This window comes from Ascaphus truei, chromosome 4 (assembly GCF_040206685.1).
Source record: "Ascaphus truei isolate aAscTru1 chromosome 4, aAscTru1.hap1, whole genome shotgun sequence".
NCBI classification, from domain to species: domain Eukaryota; kingdom Metazoa; phylum Chordata; class Amphibia; order Anura; family Ascaphidae; genus Ascaphus; species Ascaphus truei.
The window spans coordinates 254676291-254689371 of record NC_134486.1 but is presented as its reverse complement, the minus strand read 5'-3'; the positions used below and the strand labels follow the sequence as shown (position 1 = coordinate 254689371).

Genomic DNA, 13081 nt, shown 5'->3' with positions numbered 1-13081 from the left:
CTCTTGGTCCAGAATACAATCTGCATTACAAAAAGCATCCTTGACATCTAAAAATCAGGCTGATCGTCACCGTCGTCCGGCACCCGAATACAAACCCGGGGACAAGGTTTGGCTATCATCCAAGAACATCCATCTCAAAACGCCTTCCCTCAAATTGGCTCCTAGGTTCCTGGGTCCCTTTTCCATTTTGGAGCAGGTTAATCCGGTTTCTTTTCGACTCCAACTTCCTCAAAGCATGAGAATTCCGAATGTCTTTCACACCTCACTTCTCAAACCTTTTATCTCCAGTAGCCTCTTTCCGGATCACACTTCGAAACCAGATCCTGTGATGGTACAGGGTAACGAAGAGTATGAAATACAGGCTCTACTGGATTCCCGTCTTTCAAGAGGTAAAGTTCACTTCTTGGTCCACTGGAGAGGTTTTGGACCCGAAGAGAGGTCATGGGTACCCCTGAAAGATATTCATGCTCCAGGACTCCTCAAACGCTTTCGTAAGAAGTTTCCATCAAAACCATGGAAGGATCGTCCTGAGGCCGATCCTGAAGGGGGGGGTACTGTGAGGAATCAGGGATCGCGGCGCCCGCGCCCTGGTTCCTCTGCTGATATATTCCCTCCTGCTGCCGTGGCACGCACCCCTCGCCAGCGCCACTCACCTCCGTCGGTTCTGGGGGTTCCCCGTCGTCCTCGGCATCCCCGGTTTCCAGCAGTACCTCACGCGGCCGCCATGTTGCTCGGGCGCGCGCCTGAACAGCGCGCGCCGGGCGAAGTTAATTTATTCACTGCTCTGGCAGTGAAGACCCGCCCCCAATACAGAAATATGATCTCCTGTCAAGACAAGAGTCCTCACCTGTCTGCCAATCAAGGGAACCTATCCAGGATGGCTCCACGCAGTCCTCCAGGTCTGCCTTCACTTCTGATTGGTCAGCCACACTTTATAATGCCAGTCCTTCCTATCATTCATTGCTCGACATAGTTTTCACTTGGATTACTACTCTGGCGTTTTCTCTCTCATTCACTCAGGTTACGACTTGGCTTGGTGGACGTCTCTCTCTGGCTCTAAGACCCCTGCTTGGACAAACGACCTTCCAGAATTCTCCAATCCCAGACCTTGGCTAACGGCAACGACAACGGCATTTCTACACCGGTACCGGCAAGTATTGCTAGCGAAATACACCTGGCCTGGCAACGCCGAAATCACCACACTCCGGACACGCTCCCTTTGCTGCGGGTGCGTGCTTCTATACGTTCCTCATCTCAGTGAAAGGAACGGGTCTGGTCTGCGGGCAGCACCGGCGTAACAAGAATTTACAAGTATTCACGCATGCGCATAGCACTAATTTTGATCTGGCCATTTTTACTCTAAGTGCCCACGCATGCGCAGTGGGTGTTATTCTGGTCCATTGGATTTCCTGAGTCCGCGCGCATGCGCATTAGACTCAAATTTCGCCGATTTATGCCAGACTGATATAAGAGCCCTAAAAACACTCGTTTCTACACACTAATTCAGCACTTTTGTTGCTGTATGTGTGGGAACCTACACAGATGGTTTATTAAGCATTTTTGTAATTTGAGGGGTGTAGTTTGACAACGGACCAACTGCGCATGTGCAACAGGTGTAAACTGTTCAATCTGTAATCAAGGTATTGTTTGGGTATATAAGGGTTCATTCTTCCTCCCCCAAGCAAATTTGTCCCTGAGGAAGCTCCTTTGCTGGAGGGAAACGCGCGTTGGACGCGCCATGTTGTCAGTCTCCTACTTGGAGCTGCTTTTATGTAGTGTTTTGTAGTCTCCTGGCTTTATCTATGTAGATCTGAATTGGGTACTCCACCAACACTCAGTGCGCAAGCATTCCTGCTCTTTATATGATATAACCATTTGGAGTGTGCTGTAGAATGATTCAATGATTAATATGCTGTGAACATTTGCTTCACTAAGCTGTGAATCATTTACCCTCCATCACTATACTATCAGTAGCACTTTAATATATATTGGATGGCAATACATGTATAACTAACATCCTTAAGTGCTCCGTGGTTTACAAGCCAAAGCAGGACTGCTGTAGCCTTACGACACATCCTAGTCACTGAGTGTGCACGTCTATTTATTTATTTACTATAATTTGTGTACCTGATCTCATAGGTGCCCCAGAGGGGTTTATACCCTGACCAAGTAGCGTTCTGTGTCCTGAAGCCTCTACTACTAATTGTCGTTTGAGACCACTCCAACACACATTCACTGACACAGACGCTAGTTAATGTCAATTTAATTTATTTTTAATGTATTATACACGACGTTTTTGGTAACATATGTTTTATGAAAATATATTAAAAGTTAAATTTTAAATTAAGTAGGAGTGCATTATAGTGGATTCTTTTAGGAGACACATCCAATTTGTGTTTTCCTTCCCCCCCTTTTCTGATTCACTTTTCAGTTCACCGTTTGCACCCACTTTTTTGGATTACCATTTATTTACTCATTATTTGCTTCAATTGGTGTGGTTTTGTGATCACTCCCTAACCCTAGTGTTTCTTCAAGAATAAAAAGGCGACTTAAATGGAGATATATTGGGGGAATCCTTGATGGAGAAGGATTTAGGAGTGCTTGTAGATACACTGGCGACACACTTTATTCGAGCTCGGCTAGTCCCACGAATTCGGGTATACCCGGGTGTATTGAGGTTTGTGACTGTTTTCTGCCCGAGTGCATTGGGTTATTTTCCAGGCAGGGATTGAAGCATTTTATTCCCGCTGGCTGCAATACTGCACAGTATATATATATATATATATACTGCATTACAATTCATGAATTTATGCCATCTGGTAGACACGCGAAGCATTGCAGCCTATTAAATCCTAATCATTATCATTTAACAGATCAGCCGCCCGTCAGCCAGGCATGAACCCAGGCTGGGAAGGCAAATGCAACGGGGCTTGTCAGAGGTGAGGAGCGGCGCATTCCAGGTATCTGCCAGGTACATACTGGGTATTTGCTCGAATAAAGTGTGTCGGTGCAGTAGCAGGCTTAGCAATAGTGCCCAATGTCATGCAGTAGCTGCAAAGGCAAACAAGATCTTATCTTGCATCAAACGGGCAATGGATGGAAGGGAAGTAAACATAATTATGCCCCTTTACAAAGCATTAATAAGACCACACCTTGAATATGGAGTACAATTTTGGGCACCAATCCTAAGAAAATACATTATGGAACTAGAGAGAGTGCAGAGAAGAGACACCAAATTAATAAAGGGGATGGACATTCTAACTTATGAGGAGAGGCTAGCTAAATTAGATTTATTTACATTAGAAAAGAGGCGTCTAAGAGGGGATATGATAACTATATACAAATATATTCAGGGACAATACAAGGAGCGTTCAAAAGAACTATTCATCCCACGGCAGTACAAAGGACTCGGGCCATCCCTTAAGGTTGGAGGATTTCACTCGCAACAAAGGAAAGGGTTCTTTACAGTAAGGGCACTTAAAATGTGGAATTCATTACCCATGGAGACTGTGATGGCAGATACAATAGATTTGTTCAAACAAAGATTGGACATCTTTTTAAATGGGAAAGGTATACAGGGATGTACCAAATAAGTATACATGGGAAGGATGTTGATCCAGGGATTAATCTGATTGCCAATTCTTGGAGTCAGGAAGGAATTAATTTTTCCCCTTAATGGGGTTTTTTGTTTGCCTTCCTCTGGATCAATAAGTAAGTATAGATAAAGGATACAGTATCTGTTGTCTAAATTTAGCATAGGTTGAACTTGATGGACGTCTTTTTTCAACCTCATCTACTATGTAACTATGTAACTACTATGTAACTATGTAATTTCTCAAGCAAGTCAGCCACTGGGTGTTGTATCTGACAGGTGACATCATAATGCACATAGCCTAGTGGCAGATGACTTAGATTGCTACTGTATAAAGTTTACATAGAAAGCAGACAAAGAAAGGAAGTAAATTGCCACGTGAGGAGAAAGTAAGAATGATGGAGAAGAAGAGAGAAGCAGGAAAATGTGGGGACATCATCAGGTATTAAAGAAAAGTGATTGGTGGGAGAGAGATGATGGGGAGAGAGAAGAGAGGGAGAGAAGGGGTAGGGGTATTAGAGAAAGGGGTATGGGGATTAGAGAAAAGGATAGTGAGAATTACACAGGGAAAGGGGGATTAGAGAGGGAAAGGGGAGGGGGGATTAGAGAAAGAAATGGGTGGGGGATTAGAGAAAGGAGTGGGGGATTGGAGAGAGAAAGGGGTAGTGTATTAGAGAAGGATGGGGGATTGGAGAAAGGGGTTGGGTTAGAGAAAGGGGTATGGAGAATGACAGAGAGATAGGGGTAGGGGGGATGAGTGGAGGAGAGGAGGAGGGGAGGTATGAGGTTCATTCTATCCACATTCTAGTGGAAAACTAGTAAGAAATTCATCCAAAGACTAATTCAAATCAATATTCTATTTATTTTTTCCTTAATAAATCTTATAATAAATCAGTTACATAAATTGTAGTTTTTTTTAAGGGGCCAGGATTTTGAAAACCTCTGAAATGTTGACATTTTCCTGGAAATGGATAATATTTAATGATTTTATATATGTATATATTTTCTTATGGGAATGCCAATGCAAAATAGGTGGAAGGTGGAAGAGACACTTATGCCTTCTTTGTTTTCATAAGACCTTGTTAATGCCTCGGATTCGTTCCCCTTAACCTGTGCCATGGATTTTATTAAACCGAACTGTGGAACCTCTAAACAATTGGAATTGCGGTATTCAACACCCTTCCAGTTTACAGACAATGTTCAAATTCCAGGACTCCTGAATCGCCCAGCCTTAATATTTAAGCAACATTCTTTACATATATGTGTATGTCGGGTAGAGAATCTTGGTGTGCTAACTAATGCAAACTTCTGTTTCAATAAAGCTCAATAAAAGACAGGGGTGCGCAAAGCTACATCCAATTGACAAAACATATAAAGTAATAAGTATAAAGTTTAAATACTTCAATAATAATAATAATATTTACTTGGTTATTTAGTTAAACCCTTTGGCCAAAGCGTCGTAAGCCTGCATACCACGTCAAGGTATAACCAAAATGAATGCAGGTCCTACACTACACTGTGAACCCTTTCTTTTACCTCTGTTTGAGTGGAAGCAACCATAGTAGATCATGTTCTTTGCAGCAAAGTGAAAAGACCTCCCAAGTGTAACGGGTATTCCCCCTACCCCAATCGCAGATAGAGTGCATGTGAGGGGGAACCTATGTGTAACCAGGTGTGGTGCGTATACCTGCAGGTTCACAGGAGGCCTGAGCCTCCGCTTGCTGGGAACCTGGGGTGAATCCTCTGTAACAATCTTGTTTACAGCGCCTCCACCTGTGAAGGATTCTAGGAGTGTAGAAGGTTGCCTACACAGGACCCACATACACAATAAGTACATACACCGAAGTATATATATGTACAGTTTACTGTATATGCAACATAACCATAGCATCACAGATAACGTAATATATGTATCCCCTTTCTCACTAGGGGTACCACTGGCCAACGCGTCACGCAGGACGCAATCCTCCACCGTGTCCAATGTCCCACAACCAACCCCAAGTGTGTGGTGACCACGCGGCCCAATAGTGTGATAGTATATAGAAGTATATTGTTGGTGCACTTATTAAGGTACCTGCCGGGTGCTCCTGCACCCGGGCACGAAGACAACTTCGAAAAGGATCCGCCACTCGGCGATCCCATCTGCGATATCCTGCCTTTCCTAGCACGAGGATCCGTCAGGGGCGATCCAACCCTGGAGATAGTCCTGCTCTCTCTGTAGAGTAGGCTTGAGCCCAAGCCTCTTCGCGGGAAGCGCAGCATTCACTGTGTCCCTAACTGACAATATCACTAATGGGGCAATGTCCCTAACCTAGGGCCTATCCCTGCAGCACAACAAACTGTAATGTCGCTCAGGACCTGACTGTGGCCTAGGTGACTGCTGGCCTACTGCAGTGGGTCACAGACCCCTGCACTAGCCTCCTACCCCTAGCTCTTCCTGGTCCTGAATGCTCGCATGGGCTCAGCGCGCGAAAATGAATCTATCCCTCAGAGAAGGGAGATACTGCAGCGCTATTGGCTCCCTGGCGTCATGTGGGGCGCTCCCGAGGCTCATGGGACTTGTAGTCCCATCCAAGAGCCTTCCCTGGTAGGCTAGTGCTTTGCGGGCTGTACTCGCGCATGCGCAACTCGTAAGGGCTGCCGGAGCTCCAACTGCGCATACGCGACTTCGTGCAAGATGGCGGCGCTCTGCACTGAAGCCGCCGGGAGTCTCCAGCAATGCGCACGCCCAGCGCAACCACCGGCTGTCCTCATCGTACCTCCAACAACCGCCTCACGCAGACCGGAGGCGCGCACACGCTCCCGCACCTCCCCCCAACCAACTGCTCTACTCCCGTCCACCGCGGTGAGTACCTGGAGAGGGGTGTTCCGACACGCAGAGGGGGACCTGGCTACACAAGTTAATAAGGTGAGGAGGAGTGAGCTCTGGGGGGAGGTGCCACTTACCTCCATTATAACTGTTACCAGTCAGAAATGGATAAAAGGGTAAAAGGAAGGGTTCTAAGTGCAGTGTAGGACCTGCATTCATTTTGGTTATACCTTGACGTGGTATGCAGGCTTACAACGCTTTGGCCAAAGGGTTTAACTAAATAACCAAGTAATTATTATTATTATTGAACTACTAAACTTTATACTTATTACTTTATATGTTTTGTCAATTGGATGAAGCATTGGGTACCCCTGTCTTTTGTTGTATACATTTGCCACGCCCAGTAGCACTCTTTTTGACATAAATATATATTCATGATGTGGTGGGTGTGGGAGTTTGAGCTAGCTGGGGATGTGTGTTATTCAATAAAGCTCAATTTGGTTATTTTCTTTTGCAAACTTTCAAATGAAGGCATCAGCTGTGGCACTGTATTTTATTCAAGTGTTTGCATCTTGATATATTCAATTGAATGCTATTTTCCTCTTTTCATATACAAAAATTCATCCAGTAGGTGAATAAAATGAGGTATTGCACTTAGCATGGGTAAACATTAATCATAGCCAGCAAATACAAATAGTTTCGCAGTAACTTTTTCTTACGTAAAATAATAAGCCTTCTCTCTCTTTGTAGAACATTCAAAAGAATAACAATTCAAAAGAAGACAATTTAATTAACTGGAAAAACCACAAAATGGTATGCAAAAATACGCACAGGGAAAGCTTTGTACTGTTGGTTTTCTGGCAATAACAGTATGAGCAAGACAGGCTAGTATGCATTATCCTGATTAATGGTATATGGGTATTTTACAAACAACCTTGGGGTTTTAGGAACAATATGAAAGGCAGTATATTGAATATAATAATCTAGAAAGGTCACATTTGCATGCAATAACATGAGCGTAGCTTAGTTAGAGGCTAAGTAATTAGAAATGGACTGGCAATTGGGATGGAAAGCTTGATTGCATCAGAAAAACTAACATTTATTTAAAAAAAAAAAAAAAAAAAAAGAAGTAAGGAAGGCATTTCTTGCTTTGTGAATGATGGATTTACAATTGCTTAGCATCGAAATACATTAAGGGAGAATAGCTGATTGATTATATGTTTTTAAATACGAAGGAGTACTTTAAACATGTCAGCAATATCCTACATATTTATATATCCTATATTATATATATTTTCATATCCTAACAAAGTATGTATATATGTAACGGTTCCTTCAAATGTAAAAAATGTAAATACTGTAAATATGGAAAAAATGGGAAAGAATTCACATCAAAACATACAGGGGAAAGTTTCAAAATAAAGAAATTAATAAATTGTGACAGTATAGGGGTAATTTACCTGTTAATATGCCCCTGCGGCCAACAATATATTGGTCGCAGAAAAAGGTGTCTCAAACAATGCATTGGGGAACATTGTTTAAATATTCTTAAGGGGCTTGAGACACTTGGGGGGCGATTCACTAAGCGTGATAACTGCTTTTAAGTGTGATAAACGCCCTTTAAGTGCGATAATGCCTGCTGAACAAAGCAGGGATAACAGTGCAGTATCGCACTTAAAAGGCTTTTATCACCAAAAAAAATCTGTGATAAAAAAAGTCGTCCGATCAGGCAAAAAATGGCAAACCCGCCGTTTTTTGCCAGTCAGCGTGATTCACAAAGCAGTGATAAGTGAATTGCACTGTAAAAACTCACCATTTCTTTTCACCAGCTAAAGGCTGGCGCAAAAGAGATGGAGACATGAAAAAAAAGCATTGTTATTGTTTTTCCATGCACAGAATTAATCCAAGAGGCCTGCGGGTGTCCCCGGGTGGTTCCCACGGGGGTCCTTGGGTGGTCCCCGCAGGTGTCCAGGGGCCCATAGGGGTCCCGCAGTTGTCTGGGGGTCCTCAAGTGGTCCCCAAGGGTGTCTAGGGGTCACGGCTGGCCTGCGGTACCAATCCTGTACCGAGGACAGATAGCCGCTAAGTTAATGAATGTAAAAAAATTGAATAGTGTGCGTTAGCAGGGGTTCTCCTGAGCTGAACCGCTTTGATTTCTGGCACAGGGACCCTCTGCTTCCTGAGTTACAGGCTCCGGTATGGGGCATCGGATGCCAGTGTCACCGTCACATGACGCGGGACATTTAAATAATGCAGATACCGGCACCCCATATCTGGGCCTGTAACTCGGGAAGCAAGGGGTCCCCGAGGCTGAAATCAATGCGGTTCATCTCAGGAGACCCCCTGGTCCTGCACACAATATATAAAAATGAAAAAAATACAAAAACTGGGGTATTCTCTGTAATGATCCTATCTTGGGCCCCTCTCTCCATAAAAAAACAAGTTTCATTTATCGTCGGGCAAAGACCCTTAAGCATTTCCTAGCGCCTAGTGATATTGGTTCCCCAATAAATACACCATTGGAGCCATCATGGATGCCGAGTAAACAAAACGGCAACTATTGCTGTGGAAAGTGCAAAGCCTGCAAAATGCTAAGTTCTAACCGTAAATCTTTTATATCTAATACAACAAAAGAAAAGTTTACAGTGAAAGATTGTATATCTTGCAAATCTACGTATGTGGTTTATTTATTGCAGTGTCCTTGTGGATATCAATATGTTGGGCGAACAAAAAGATTTCTATGAGTCAGGATTCTAGAACACGCTAGAAATATTAGACTAGGATTAGAACAACATAGCGTGTCTAGACACTTCAAAATTAAACATGACTGTGACCCTTCGTTCCTGACATATATAGGTATCCAGACTGTACAATCAGGAAGACGTGGTGGAGACAGAGACAAAAAATTATCTAAACAAGAAAGTCTGTGGATATACAAACTCCAGACTCTGTCTCCACTAGGTCTAAATGAGGAGATTGACGTATGGTCCCTTTTTTAATTAGATTTTTTAATTAGATTTTCTGACCAAATAATTTAAAACCAGTGTTTTCAGTTTTTAATATATATTTAATAATTATTTTAATATATATCTAACCAATACTTTTAAGTTTTATAACGTTATCCTTTCTCTCTGAATAATTTGAATAATGTCCATCCCTTAAGATCTATTCCTAGACCATTACATTATCATATAGATTTTCATATGAAACTATATATACTTACTAGAAGTCATATGTAAATCTAAGGTATTTCTAACTATTGGGAGTTAGCACTTTACATCTTTTGAAATGTGATTTTATTGTGTGACTAATTTTTGTCTCTTTATTTTTTAGAGTCTTGTTCGCATTATTATATGCTATTAAAGTTTATTATTATTTTAAGTGTGTTTTATCCCATGTATGTTTATAAATTAGACTGTTTGTGCTGATCGAGCCCCTCCACGGGATGAGTAAATATCTCTCCAGGTGGGGGGAGTTGAATGTAATCTTTTTGGCCAATAGCAGTAATGCTGAGCGTATAAGAACCGCCCTCGGAACCTCCTCCATCATTCCCTGACGAAGTACGGAAGTACGAAACGCGTAGGAGAGGGCGCGTTCCTTCATTTTTTACTCATATCCCCATTGCGGCTTTATACTTGAATATCTGTTTTATTGTGGGACTTGTCCGGGACTTGCTTTACCGCTCGATTGCTTATCGCTAAGGAGTGACGCATCAAAGACGCGACCGGCCGAGAGACGCTGCCGGATGACGTCACACGCCAACGTGGACCAACCAGGAAGAAACGTGGTGATCAACCCTTGAGAACAATTGCTGAGAGCTCCGTGAAGACGCGGGAAGGTTCCCCAACGCTGAGCTGCATATTCTGAATCCGGATACCAGCATCTTGAGGGAGGACGTCTAATAACCGGTGTCTGCATCCTGCTGTGCCTGCCGAGTGGTAACATGTCCCTAACATGTCTTGCTGTTAACCCTTTTTTTTTATGTACGTGCAATACTCACCCTCACATTATAAATAATTATTTTAATATACTACACAATGGTTTTTTTGCGCTGTTCTTTTTTTGTTTCTACACAATATATAAAAATGAAATAAAAGCAGCTTCATTAATGAATGATTTTTTATTTATTATTGTATTGGTGTTTTGATACTAGAGTACATGAGCAGGGGGTCTCCTGGGCTGAACTGCATTGGTTTCAGCCCCGGGGACCCCCTACTTCATGAGATACAGGCCTCGTTATAGGGTGCCGGTATCCCCCTGCAGGATTTAAATCTCCCTGTCATGTGATGCTGGAGATCTAAAAGCACAGGGGATACCGGCCCCATAACTGGGCCTGTATCTCATGAAGTGGTGGGATGCCGAGGCTGAAACCAATGCGGTTCAGCTCAGGAGACCCCCTGCACATGTATACTATTATTAACATTAACATTATACTGTACGATATCGCCTGTAAGAGCCGTGCATGGAGACGCAGCGTCTCCATGCAGCTCTTACAGGCTGCATTTTTTTCTATCAGCCATCGCGCTATTGAATTGATAGCACAATAGCGCTGATACAAAAAGCAGGTCGCACGATAGGGCATGTCTTTTATCACACGTACCAAAATGGGCTTCACGTCTTAGTGAATCCCGTGTTTGGATTCATTTTGTAACAGGTGAGTCAAAATGTCATACTCAAATGCAAAAGTTCACTGCTAAGTGCATAGCCCCCATAGTGTCTCAAGCCATTTTAAAAAACATGATTCCAGTAGTCCTGAAGGTTTAACTGTTATGGGAGTTGATAGGATAGAGCTACATAAACGAGGAGGGGACATAGTACAAAAGATCTCGCAGAAGGAAACTATGTGGATTTACAAATTAAAAACATTGATCCCTAGGGGATTCAACATCAATATAGATCTAGGCTGTTTCTTAACATCAAATTTGTTTATCATACTATGTTTCGCATAACTTGTTTCTCATTAAGAAATCTATTGTAGATATTCATCTAATTCATAATTCCGTAGTACCTATTTTCTCAGATCATAAGTTATAAATGACAGAAAGTTTCATAGATTGATACATTTCTAACCCTGTTTCTTGCTCAGTAAGCACTATGTGACCTACAGTATAAACGATCTTCATGTCCATGATCTGGTGATCAAAAATAGATTAATCTTAAATCATTTACCATTGAAATTAATTAAGTGCCAATCAATCTTCTTAAAGTAGATTTATGGGATCATTCATCTCAAACATGTAATGTCATGCTTCTATTTTTAATATATATATATATAATTTGTATTTGCAATGACATTTTCTGTGTGTTTATACTCACCTCATATACCCTAACTCTGTGTTTCTGCCTGTAAAGCGTTTGTTTAAAGTTAATTGCAGTGTAGTGATAGAAAGGGATATATTAGGAGGGGACACACTGACATACCCCTGAGGAAGCAGGAACTACCTCCGAAATGTATAGGGTTGCCAGGGGACCAGTATCAGGACAGCACTTGAACACCGGAAGTGATGCAGGACGCCGGCTGGAGCGGCGGTGTGAGTCGCGATCACCAGAGGAAAAGAAAGGTGCTAAAGCTGGTCCTTCTTAATGTATACTCTGTCTATGTGAGTGTTACTCTGATTTTATATTACATAAAGTTGGAATTTTTAAAAAGAGGCTTTGGAATCCTTCTGTTTATCTGTTGTGGGATTGGAGGAGTAAGGAAACCTCTTAGTGCCTGGGCTCAGGCACTTTCATGTAAGTGATTGTGCTGAAGATTTTTGTGAACGTGCTTCACTGTCTTTTCCCCTTTTTTTCTTTCTCTTTTTATTTGAGGTGCGCTGCTTCTCCCAGACACACGTGCCCTAAGACATAGCTGCTAAATGGTGGGATTTGGCATGAAGTAGTGCAGGGGTTGCCAACTCTAGTCCTCAAGGGCCATCACCATGTCAGCTTTTAAGGATAACGCTACTTCAGTACAGATGGCTCAGTCGTTGATTGACCGAGTGTCGTTGACTGAGCCACTGATTGAACCACCTCTGCTGAAGCAGAGATATCCTTAAAACCTGACCTGCTGGTAGCCCTTGAGGACTGGAGTTGGCCATCCCTGATGTAGTGGCTACATCATGGCCTTTTACATCTCGTTTTCAGGGGAGATTGGGTTGAGGAGCGCAGGACGGGATATAAAACGTTTCAAGATTCAGTGACGCCGCTTTTGGGAGCGGTCACGTGATCACGACGTATGGGCTGGTGCTGTAGCCCCACTGGCACACTAAGGGTTAAAGGCACACCACCAATCCCTCTGCTAGCTGTTTCCCAACAAATACTTGAATTTACATCTTGTGATCTAAGATCCATAGCAGCTTCAAATAAACTCGCAAGCACATAAAAAAAAAAAAAAAAAAAAGGATAGACTCAGCCGGTGTTGCTGAATGTACCATATTTGCTCATGTATTATAAAGAAATGTTCCTTACCAGATCTATAGCTTCATTGGCCCTGGCCTTTGCTTCCTTTGCAGTATTTTCAGCCTCATCAATTATATCCTTGATATTGCTGTATGCTTTGAAAGCCACCGTAGCATTAAATGAGAGGTTTTTAGCTTCAGCAAGGATTCTGTAACATTAGACAGTAAAGTTATGTTCCTATCTAAATGAAACCTTATGGAATTGAATTGGCATCTGCATTAAGGGTAAAATCCTTTGCT

The 13081-nt window shown here is 42.6% G+C and overlaps 1 protein-coding gene across 4 annotated transcripts in view; it reads right to left on the bottom strand.

Annotated features, from left to right (window-relative positions):
- Positions 1-13081, bottom strand: part of LAMA2 (laminin subunit alpha 2) — a 736088-nt gene that overhangs the window by 148159 nt on the left and 574848 nt on the right. For all 4 annotated transcript variants that reach the window (XM_075597283.1, XM_075597284.1, XM_075597285.1 and 1 more), the window contains one exon: positions 12852-12990. In XM_075597283.1, the coding sequence (XP_075453398.1) occupies positions 12852-12990 (139 nt within the window). The remainder of the gene's footprint in view (positions 1-12851; positions 12991-13081) is intronic.